The 11,646-nt window shown below is 37.5% G+C and overlaps 3 protein-coding genes and 2 non-coding genes across 6 annotated transcripts; 2 read left to right on the top strand and 3 right to left on the bottom strand.

Moving 5' to 3' along the window:
• The first annotated feature begins 373 nt into the window (after positions 1-373).
• LOC126382125 (RCC1 domain-containing protein 1-like) lies at positions 374-1,970 on the top strand. Its single transcript, XM_050031878.1, has 2 exons — positions 374-1,117; positions 1,378-1,970. Exons 1-2 carry the CDS (start codon positions 495-497, stop codon positions 1,871-1,873), a joined length of 1,119 nt encoding a protein of 372 aa, XP_049887835.1. The 5' UTR covers positions 374-494; the 3' UTR covers positions 1,874-1,970.
• Positions 1,971-2,346: 376 nt separating this feature from the next.
• On the top strand, positions 2,347-6,267 carry LOC126382081 (protein arginine N-methyltransferase 9-like). Of its 2 annotated transcripts, none has more exons than XM_050031804.1 (2): positions 2,347-2,577; positions 2,674-6,267. In XM_050031804.1, the coding sequence occupies exon 2, from the start codon at positions 2,679-2,681 to the stop codon at positions 4,875-4,877; it is 2,199 nt and encodes a 732-aa protein (XP_049887761.1). In that variant the 5' UTR covers positions 2,347-2,577; positions 2,674-2,678; the 3' UTR covers positions 4,878-6,267. The 2 variants fall into 2 exon arrangements, with proteins under 2 accessions (XP_049887761.1, XP_049887762.1); XM_050031805.1 differs by having other exon boundaries at positions 2,347-2,520.
• Positions 6,268-7,609: 1,342 nt separating this feature from the next.
• LOC126382133 (60S acidic ribosomal protein P0) lies at positions 7,610-11,347 on the bottom strand. Its single transcript, XM_050031898.1, has 7 exons — positions 11,271-11,347; positions 11,007-11,096; positions 10,523-10,759; positions 10,258-10,414; positions 9,409-9,533; positions 8,724-8,960; positions 7,610-7,851 (listed from the first exon to the last, which is right to left on the bottom strand). The coding sequence occupies exons 2-7, from the start codon at positions 11,058-11,060 to the stop codon at positions 7,714-7,716; spliced, it is 948 nt and encodes a 315-aa protein (XP_049887855.1). The 5' UTR covers positions 11,061-11,096; positions 11,271-11,347; the 3' UTR covers positions 7,610-7,713.
• Positions 8,233-8,366, bottom strand: LOC126382310 (small nucleolar RNA psi28S-1192). Its single transcript, XR_007569050.1, has one exon. It is a non-coding gene; the product is annotated as a small nucleolar RNA psi28S-1192 (small nucleolar RNA).
• LOC126382311 (small nucleolar RNA psi28S-1192) lies at positions 9,704-9,838 on the bottom strand. Its single transcript, XR_007569051.1, has one exon. It is a non-coding gene; the product is annotated as a small nucleolar RNA psi28S-1192 (small nucleolar RNA).
• Positions 11,348-11,646: the final 299 nt, after the last annotated feature.

Genomic DNA, 11,646 nt, shown 5'->3' on the forward strand with positions numbered 1-11,646 from the left:
AGCGTACTCCACCACGCTGCTCCACTGCAGCTCCGTGGAGGTCTTTTATGCCCAGTAACCAGGATAAACGGCTTAATGTGTTTTCCGAAGCACATAATCATCTTACTTTTTCGGACAATCTTTGTCATTTGACACGCGACTAGTGCATTTTAAATGTTTATTAACAGTAAGATGTCAAAAAGACAACATTCCCAATCAACTAACGATTCCCGTACTTTGAAGAATTATCTTCAAATTGGCAACCCTAATGGTGAAGAAAACGGAGCTTCGTTTACTACAAAGGTTTACTAGAATTGAAAAGTCGCGACATTCTTGACATTTTCGATGTTTGTTTGACAGTCTTACTTTGACAATGACAAGTTTAGAAGTTTGATTTGACACTATCAACCAAAACCAATCAATACCTTATTTACTGAAAAACCGTGAAAGTTACGAGAAAAAGAACAATAAAACATTGTAATTTTGCTAGAGTTAATTATTTGTAGTGTGCAATAATGTATTTGGTAGCTGGTTCTAATTTGTTTGGTCAGTGGTTCTGTAACGATCCAATAGTTTCTGGTTTCCAAGATGTTAACATAAGTGAAAAGATTACCCAAAAACATGACCTAGCAGAAGTAAAAATATCACATCTCGGTTGGTCGTACAATATCCTCCAAACTGGAAATGATTTTTACCTATCTGGATGTTGGCAGGGTAAAGAAAACCAACTTGTAAAAATAGATTTACCTGAAGATTGTAAAGTCTTATTAGACTCCAGTTTAACAATTGTTGGAAATGATTATAATTTAATATTAGTGGATAAAAAGAAATTTTCAGTTTGGGTTATAAATCTAGAAGATGAGAACAGTGTAAAAAAATTAAGTATAAATGTTGATACACCATTGAAAAGAACAAGTGACTCAAAAAGGAAAAGACTTGAAGACCATATTATAAAGGTTGTAGCAACCAATAACTCTTGTCTGTATTTAACAGCTGAAGGGTCTGTTTATAGTGGATTACTGCCCAGTCACTTAGACACTAGTCATTGTGAAGGTAAAGTATGTGATATTGACTGTGGTTATGAACATTTTATATTGCTCACTGATGCTGGTAAAGTTTACACATGGGGAAACGGAAGGTTGGTACCCTTAAATTCTTATAAACTCCCAATAAAATAATAATAATGTATATCCATCCATTTCAAAACCACATCTAATATTGCTTTTGTTAATCACATTCTGCATGTTCTAGACCATGACTCATTATTCATTGAAATAGAAAGAAAGAAAAAAGAAATATTTGACATACATGACAAAAAAAAAATAAAAAAAAAATGTGGAAAAATGATTGAAAACAAGCATTTAATAAATATTTTTCATTCCTATTTATTATTTTTAGGAGGCTGCAGCTTGGTCATGGGGACTTGAGCAACTTTGATTTACCAACAGAGGTAGAAGCACTATCCGGCATAAAGGTAGCAAAAGTCAGTGCTGGTGGATGGCATTCCTTGGTCCTCAGCGAATATGGAGATGTATATGCATGGGGATGGAATGACACCGGACAACTAGGAATAAAATCTGAACCAGATAACCCAGCAGGAGTCCTGAAAACTGAAGGTTTGAAAAGCTATCCTCTTCCAACGGTAGTGGATTTCTTTGACTCCAATGATAAAGAAGTTAATTTGGATGTAAAAGACATAGCCTGTGGATCCAGACATTCGACAATAATACTTGAAGACAACTCTGTGTGGAGTTCTGGATGCAATAAGTATGGACAATTGGGCTTTCCAGCAGAACTGCTGCCAACAGTAAATTATTTTAAAAAGACATTTCAATGTACCAGTAGCTCTAAGCTAAAGTGTGGGTTGTGGTCTACTATTCTAATGAAAACGTAAATTAAGGAGTTGTATAGTATTACTTGTCTTGTTCCTTAAAGATCTCATATCAGGAATAAAAATTAGAATACATTTCAGAATAAAATAAACTACATTATCATGAAGATCCAATTTATTTTTCCAATATTTTCAATTCGAGACCAACCTTTTTCATCTACAAAATATCGGCGATAATTGCTAAAGAGAATATCCGTCACGCTTCAGTCAACCTTGTATAGATCCGAATTTTATTTCATAGATTTCATTTTAATTTGAATGTCATGACTTGGTGCTGCAATGAAAACGAGTATCAGTCACAGTCAACCGATTTGACATTCCTTTCTACGCATTGTAATAATAAAAACAAAAATATTGATTGCCAGATTTTTAAATAAATTCTATGAAATATTTTACAATAATTTTTGCTTATTTATATTTAAAAACTATAATTTTCGTGTTAGACGTTACAGCCTTTGATTTTGCGCGCATGAACAGAATCGTCAGGTTATCGTTGATTGAATGATGGAAAAATCAATACTTTGCAAAAGCAAAACGTCAAAAAAATAGAGCAGTGGATTTGTTTGTTATTGTTTTGTACGTGTGGAGTGGAGTGGTTAAATTCTATTTTAACATCATACTTTTGTTTATACATAAGTTCTTACTAGTTAGTAAGTATACTCGATAGTTATATTTCTGTCTGTGCTTGCGTTGCGAATAACTTTGCGGTAAGATTTTTCCGGCAGCCAATACACCGGTCTTTTTTATACGAATTTAATAAGATTGTATAATACGTATAGTTGTATGAATTCGTCTTCTTTTAGGCACAATGGACGAAGAAGCTGCGCGAGAGTACATCGCGTATGCGGCGCAGTTGTCTTCAAGTGGAAACTACAGCAAGGCCTTTGATCTGTATATTCTAGCTTTCGAGAAAAATCCGGAATTGAAAGCGCTTTTTGAGCCCGAGTTTCGGGCAGCCATCAATAAGCTAAACGAACACCTTATCAGTGCAGGTAAGATCCAAGAGATATTCGTAAACTACGGTAAGGCTATTAAAATATTTCCAGACAATGTTCACTTCATAAATGACACTGGTTCATACCTCTACAAGTACGGATATTATTGTGAAGCCTGGTGCCATTTCCAAAAGGCCTTAAAACTGGATTCCGGTTATGTAAAGGCAGAGAAAAACTTGAACTCAATAAAGAATCTCTTACTTGAACGCTGGCATTATCGCATGTTGAATGATAAGATTCGAAATGAATCTTATCATGATGCCATTAGAGAAACACTAATTCCATACAAAGACACTGTTCTCGATCTTGGAGCAGGTACCGGGCTCTTGTCTCTTTACTGCATGGAGTGCCATCCCATAGCAGTGACGGCCTGTGATAACTCTGAGCAAATGACTACTATGGCTGAATGCATCATGGAGGACAACAACTGGATGGAGGTCATTATTGTCAATAACATGTCCACATCTATGGATTTTAGGGACATTGGGGGCAAGAGGTCACTTCTGACCACAGAGTTGTTTGATGCAGGTCTTTTTGGCGAGCATGCTTTAGAATCTCTCGCACATGCTCATGAACAGTTACTCTCAAATGTTGGCCGAATTATACCAAACAAAGCTGAATTTTTCATTATTGGTGCAAAATGTGACCACCTGGCCAATAAATACCATCTTAATTCTGCTGCCAAAACTTTTCTGAATATTACAACACAAAATGTACATGTTCTAACAGAAAATGAGACATATGACTGTGAGGATGTCTATCAGTTCAGTGGTCTAAAATACATGACACAGCCCCAGTCTTTGCTCAAAATTGATTTCAACAATTACAATGATATTCAAGAAAAGCTGAACAATACTGAACCTTATGATCTTGAATTAAAAGCCACAGAAAACGGTGAAATTAACACCATTATAGGGTGGTTCAATCTGTACTTGACAGACAATGTTACAGTTACCACAGATCCAAGATCTGATCGAAGAGCTAATGCTTGGCAACAAGCTGTTTTTTATGACTTTGTGCCACAGACTGTTACTGAGTCTCAAACTGTTGCTATGGATTTTTTATTAGAAAGTAGCAAACTGTCCATAGTGCCAAGTTACAACAGTAATATAGTAAGAATCTCACCAGAAACAATAAGGTTTCTAAATGATTCTGAGTACACAAAAATGATTACAAGGTGTTTGGGCATGGCTTCTGTGTATTTGGGACAGATGGCTGAAATGTCGCAAATCAGCATTGTCGACCTTTGTCCATTCCCCTTATTCGGCTTGCTGATGCTGAAGCGAGGAGCAAAGTCCCTGACGTGCTGCGCTAAAACCGATGATGATAAGAAATTCTTCAAGAATGTCTTTACAGCCAACAATATAGATTTGTGTAAAGTGAACGTCTTTGTTGGCCAAGAGTGGAGCCAAGATGCGTTCTTAGATGAAAAGTACCATGCCATATTTTGCAACGTGTTTGAAGTGTGTGGCGACGTAGATTTGCGTATGTACCAAATTGCTCAGCATTTGAAGAATGCTCACCTCCTGCCGGGAGGCCTTTTTATGCCCTCCAGTGTCAGCCTAGTGGCACAGGTGGTTACCAGCCACTGGCTTGACATAAACAACAGGGTCTACGACACGAATGTCAGCAACTACAAGATCGGAAGTTATATTAACAAATACCAGGTGTCGCAGAATTTCTGCATCGACTTCACTTGTCTCGAGTACACCGCCCTGACTGAGCCAGTGGTCCTCGGGAAATATGGACACGTTAACTCTGGCGTGGTGAACGTGCCGGTGATTAAAGACGGCGATGCGAACGCGATCCTCTGCTGGTACAACATCGAATTGATGGAAGACCTGGGCGAAATATCTACGAACAGGGGAGACAGTTTTATAGATGGAATAGTATTCCTGGCCAACCCCCCAATTCACATGTCTCGCGGAGGACTTGCAAACGTTTTACGATGCATCGACATTGACGGAGCTTTCAAATTGATGATTGATAGCGAAACTCCAAATACGTCGTAATTTTCTAATGTTAATGTTGTATTTTTACAAATCTCGATGTTTTGACTAATACTTACTATACTCGCGAGTGTTGGCTCAGGCGTTTTGCTAGAAAACAGCAAAACTGGGAAGTTATTGATGTGATGTTGTAATTAACAGTATTATTATACACACGTTCACTTTTTACTCATAGCTGTAACTTAAATATACACCTCTTTTATCTAAAAATCATAAGCAGACTTAATTAGGAATTCACAAAAGCAGAAAGTAGAGTCATCAAGTACCTACTTACTTCCCCTGAAGTATTTTTTAAAATAATTTCTCTTTTTCTATTTTGTTACTCGTTTTCAAAAAGTTCCACCTACTAAAACAATAGCAGTAACGGTTGTCGCATATCCTCTAACTAGAGTCTAAAGACAAGGATAACAAGGATATCGTCAATATACTCATGTTCCTCTCTAAAAGTGCACATAAAAAGGTCTTAGCCTCCCCATCATTTACTGGAGGGATATAAATGAACACTCCACAACATATAGACTGTCTCGTTTATTCGTGGGTAGAGAGAACTAACTAGCAAGCCTGTAGGCATTCATTCAGTTTTGAATTACTTACGCCAATAGATCGCATCGTGAAATGTCTTAGCCATTCACAAGCGTACTTCTATCGTCTCAAAGATTGATAGTTCTCGTTTATTTGTAAGTAGAAAATAATTATTTATATCGAAAATGAGTCTTAATGACGGAGCTTATTTTCTTTAGATAATGAAAGTCGGTTGATTTCAAACAGGGTGCTAAAAAGCTTTGATGATGTTTAGAGGTAAATGGGAAGGGAAACATTTTTGTTTCTCATATAGTAGTTCGCCTATTTGGGATTATAAGGGAACTTGGCACGAGGCTGTGAAAAGATTACAAAAAGCTCAAGATTTATAAAAAAGGCGTTTTTTGACGATGTACTCCTATTTTCTGATCTTGATAGTTTGATATTGTGCATGAGAGTACTTCTCATATTTTATTGTTTCTACAAAACGTACTTTTCTATGTAATTGAAAATAAGTAGATTTTTAAAATAAATGTTTACTATTCCGTGTTTTAAATGTTCTAAGCAGGATCTGTGTATTAGACTTATATGTGTCTGTGTATTTGAGAATCTAAATGTATTTAAAATAAGAGGATAAAATATCAACGATTATTAGAGTATGCTCACGAAAGTTACATGTCACAAATATTTTAACTGGTATGCAGTTTTGAAATCCTATCCAAGCGCGCGCGTAACTTCTTTTGTGTTGCCAATAAAAATATTTATAATTCAAAATTCCTACAAATGGTCTATAACTGGTTGAATACCTCTTATTTTAAATGCTGTAATATGAAATCTGAACCTAAAATACCAAATAAACTACATGTTCTCTGTCCATTCGACTTTAATTTTGAATACCTAAATGCATACTTATATTTTCTTCACAGCCACTCTCTTCGGTATAGCATTGATCTGCGATAAAGCGGAGGTTCGTGGTATTGCTCTATGGCGATAAAGTATAAGCTAAAATTCGTAAAACTTGAAACCTCGATTGACCCCCCTCCCGACCCGTCCACCCACTTGCTGACCATTTTTGACAAAGAATACTTTGTCCTTGATGACACAATTACGTCTTTTCTTAAAAAGGTAGACACATTTTCTGTCGCCACAGAATAATTTCCGCTGCGATGATCGGACGAGAACTTTCTTCTCGTTTTGAAGCATAAGGTCAAAAGAGCGAAATGTCAAGTGGTAGCAAATTGTCAAAAGAGCAGAATGTCAAAAGCGCATATTGTCAAAAGCGCACAATGTCAAAGGCGCAGAATGACAAAAGCGCATAATGTCAAAAATTCTACTTAAACGGATTAACTGCTTAGATATCGATTTTAACTTTTTTTGGTCAGTCTGACTGAGTCATGGCGGGGGAAAAAAATAAAACATGCATATTTTTTGGAATAATATTTATTTTTGTAATCAAAGTAGTGAAGTTGTTGATGATGATTATAGGTAGTTATTGTTGATTTTTAAAAATAATGATAATAATGATATACTTGGACAATTGACACAGAGCCATCTAGCCCCAAACTAAGCTCGAAGCTTGTATTATGGGTACTAGGTAACTGATATACTACTTAAATACTTTTTTTGTAAATAAATACATATTATACATAATATAAACGACCAGACACGAGGCGAATTTTAGTTTTGCTAACATTCGCCCCGGGCGGGATTCGAACCCGCAACCCCCGATTGACGGACAGGTGTTGTTACCATTGCGCCACAGGGGTCGTTTGATTGATTTGATTACAAAAATTAATATTATTCCAAAAAATATGCATGTTTTATTTTTTTCCCCCGCCATGACTCAGTCAGACTGACCAAAAAAAGTTAAAATCGATATCTAAGCAGTTAATCCGTTTAAGTAGAATTTTTGACATTATGCGCTTTTGTCATTCTGCGCCTTTGACATTGTGCGCTTTTGACAATATGCGCTTTTGACATTCTGCTCTTTTGACAATTTGCTACCACTTGACATTTCGCTCTTTTGACCTTATGCTTCGAAAGGCTTTCTTCTGTTGGTTCGATCTCTACTAAGACTCGCGCAGGCAGGTTGATTGATTATGTATAAAAACTAACTCATTTACGCAGCGACTAGTTTTGAATCGGCGCGGCTCTCTTCTACTAGCTACCTATAAAATAAATGGTTCCAAAAGGCACTTAGAAATTAAACAAACAAATATTTCCAAGTGGTGTTTATTGTCAAGCACACGTGGTCACCGTCGTCCGCCATTGGGCGTCCAACCCGGCGGCGCTGGCTCACGCGGCCGGCGGGCACCACAGCTTAGTCGAACAGACCGAAGCCCATGTCGTCATCGCTCTCAGAGTCCTCCTTCTTCTCTTCCTTGGCCTCTTCCTTCTTCTCAGCAGCCGGGGCGGCGGCGGCCGGCGCGGCGACGGCGGCCACGAATTTTGAGGGGTCCTGGGAACAAGTTGGTTATTAGAAAAGGTAAATATTTTAAAACCTGGTAATTTTTTTTTATATTTGGATAGTCACTGTAGTCCTGTGGTTTGTTCTCCACCGGCTTGTTTCCCAAACGGGGAGCCCCGAACCTCGGTAACAAACTTGCACCAATGAGTTATTCATTTATCTAAGTGCAGTTTTCACTAACACAGTTGGCTCGTACATTATAGACAGCGATACGGCTCATCACCTATCACGTTGGTTTAACAGATATCTGGATGAGATATGGGTACTTTGTTGTATTTGATCATCAATAAAGAGAAAGAGACTGAATCTCGCATAGCAGATTCCACATCTAAAAAGCCATGAATATGGTCTTTTATGACTCATAGGCGTCAAGCATGTATCTTCAAAATGCCAATGCGAAAGTTATGTAGTACAGACACATTAGGATAAATTTGAAGAGTTACTTTTGTCTGAAAGCGAAGCCAATGAGTTAATATTACACTCATTGGTATTAGAACAGACATTGGACGAGTTTTTCTAGAAAAATCAAGTATTAGCACTAGTGTTTTAATGAGATAAAGAAGAGTAGATAAATTAATCTTAGTGTATTACAAAATAAATGGTTCTTGATACTATATCTGCAGCCACCTAGTTGACCAGCCAGTTCCGCCCGTAACTGACAGATGGCGCGCATAGCATTCAATGCAGGCCTAGAACGCGCTAACGAAGTTTGCGACACATGATGACTTCCAAGATAAGAGCGTTGGATCGTCGATCCCTAGTCACACTACCAACTTGTGGCTAATGGGGAACTATGTTCAGTTTGATACCCTGAAAACATCTTTTAGCACACCCTCGCCGCCAAATACTCATATTATACACACCTTGATGAACTCCTTAATGGTAGTGGCTTCCTTGAACTCAACCTCGGTGACGGCAGCGATCGCCAGCAGGTTCTTGAAACCGTTGGCGATGGAGTGCGGCGCAGAGGCGACGGTCGGGTAGCCGATGGACAGCGACACGGCGGCCACGTTGGCAACTCCCTCCAAGAATTTGGCGCGCAGGTCCTCGGGCTTGATGTCCAGGATTGCTGGCGCGAAGATGGTGCCGGAGTCGTACACCTAAGCAGGGATAGTGGTTAAAATCAATTGAAGATTTTATCTTTAACCTCGTAAGGTAGAGATTTCCAGACTCAATAGTTAATTAATGGAGTTTGGACTTTAAAAGGACATTCGGTTTTACAACTTTTAATATCTGCCATCAGTCACAAATTTACCAGTTGTTACTAATAATACATGTTAATTTACCAATTTACATGTATTCATTTGTTGGCATTTGAACTTGCAATCAGGTTGGAGACCTGACAATCTAGTTCATATTGCACAGTAATTTACCAAAGGTAAATTATCAGACCGCACATCAAGATTGCAATCTGTACTCAACACTTTGGGTGTCTTCATTTTCCTTTTGGGAAATATATTTCAAATGAAACTCTATGTAAAGAGACAAAGTATTAACATAACAAAAAGAAATGATGAAACATTGAGAATTAACAGTGTTTGTACGTACCTGCCTGACTACAAGACCGTATGAGAACGGAGAGATGTTCAACATGTTGAGCAGGGTAGCTTCGGAGGCTCCCACCTTGTCTCCAGGCTTCAGAATGTGCACATCATTGATGATTTCAATCGTACCTGTAAACAATTGTCATTCAGTATTTATGATGATGACTTTTATAGTTCTCTAAAACTATATTATTTATAACCAATATAATAATATATAATGTATAAATATTTGTCAGCCAAGCAAAGTTCAATCAAGTTATTTGATAATTTGTTTATTTTCTTTAAGGAGGTAAATATTTAAATGTATCTACAAGATACCAGTGCAATTCCCAAGATATAGAATCACACTAGGATAGGTTTGGAGAATTCAATTTAGTCTGAAAGCGAAGCCCACAGGTTAATATTACACCTGTAGGTATTAGAACAGACATTCACTTTTTTTACTGAACTTTCGGGGTCTATGACACACGTTAATGTAGACGCGGCAAAACGACTCGACTGGCGCCTTTACACGCGTGTATGTTAGTGCCTTACGCAAAATTTATAGCTATCTACAAGTCAATTAATTAATGTCTAAGAAGGCAGAAATATGACAGCAGTCTTTATAATTTTCATATTTATAAACCATACTACCGGTTTCTTTAATTTTTTAACTACTTTTAGTAACATACATTAACAACACATAGCAATTCAGTACTTCTGTATGTAGTACCTATTATAGAAATTCTGTGCTAATAATTTACTTACTTTACTTGTCTTTGTGAATACTTTTAAATCACAATTTCACAACATAATAGATAATGTACTAAAGGTGCAATAGGTATGAATTTTCGATCTTTTGTTTAGTTCTTACCCTTGGAGATCTTGGTGGGGATGGACAGAGCCTGGAAGAAAGAGGTCTTCTCAGGACCCAGGCCGGTGTTGTGGGCCGGGATGATGACAGACAGCGGGGCGATGGCTCCGGGACGGGCCGGGGCACGGACCTTGTTCTCCAGCAGCTTATCACGGACCTGGGGAGAGAGAATAGGAGATTTAAGAATGGTAATATTTCACTTCTGTTCCTCCAAGCTGGGTAACCAGGTATGTAAAATTGATCAATTTGTACATAATCTACATACCTCTACAAGGTCACCACGGGTGAACACAAAGCCAACATTGCCCTTGATGTGGGGCAACAGCTTCTCAAGAGCCGGGTTGGTCTCGAGATGATCTTTGATAGCCTTGCGCATCATGGTGTTCTTGCCCATGAGAATGATGCTGCTGCCGCGGAGCGCCATGCGGATCTGCTGCATCTGCTGCGAGCCCACGTTGTCGGCACCCACAAGGAAACATTTTGGGTAATCGTCTAGGAGTTGCTGGAAGAGAAGGTTGAGTGTTAGGCATTGCTAAAGAGACAAGCTTGGCGTACTATAGTGTTTCTTGTGGAACAGTTTGATAAAACACCTAGTAACAACGCCTCACATATCGCAGGATCTTTAACATCAAACTCCTTTTATGACATGAAGATCGTCAGCGTTGTGAGGTTATAATACTTATAATAATAACCTCTAAGTTAGGTGGGCAATTTTGAGGTTATAAAAAAGTAATCGTGAAAACACTTACGATGATTTTGGTGAAGTAGTTAGTCTTCCAAGTAGCCTTGTCCTCCCTACCCATCTTGACGCAAGTAGGGACTTCGTAGAAATTTAAGGACTGCAAAAGTGAAAGATACAAGTTTTAGGCAACACGTCATTTTCCATCACATATAACGAAATACGCGTAAATATACTTGTTCGCGATACTGCACAGAAACATTTTAGATTTTTATGAAATTTAACACAATAATGATGCATGATTTATGAAATATTTTAAGATTTTTCCACTCACCAAGACCAAACGCACAAACTTTGTGCGGGACAAATCTGAATAAGATAGAGATGCGCAATTTTCTTAGATGACTTGAATATATTATCGATATGGGTTGCTGATACTTTGGTGAGTATAATTTATGTATTTGTTCGATTTATTATACTTTTGTTTCTTGTTTGTCACTACAAAAATTCTTGAATTATGTTATTTTTTAAGTAATTTTTGGTTGTTTTCCTAATTTTATCTTTACATTGAATATGTTTATCGATAAAACAAGACTTTTAAGAGGTACATCCCTATACTCCAAATGTTGCTAGTATACAAAAATGTTTTGCTTTCTTCACTTTTGCTAATATTATAACAATAAAAGATGACTTATAAATTAGTTATTATT

Source organism: Pectinophora gossypiella, chromosome 3 (assembly GCF_024362695.1).
Source record: "Pectinophora gossypiella chromosome 3, ilPecGoss1.1, whole genome shotgun sequence".
NCBI classification, from domain to species: Eukaryota; Metazoa; Arthropoda; class Insecta; order Lepidoptera; family Gelechiidae; genus Pectinophora; species Pectinophora gossypiella.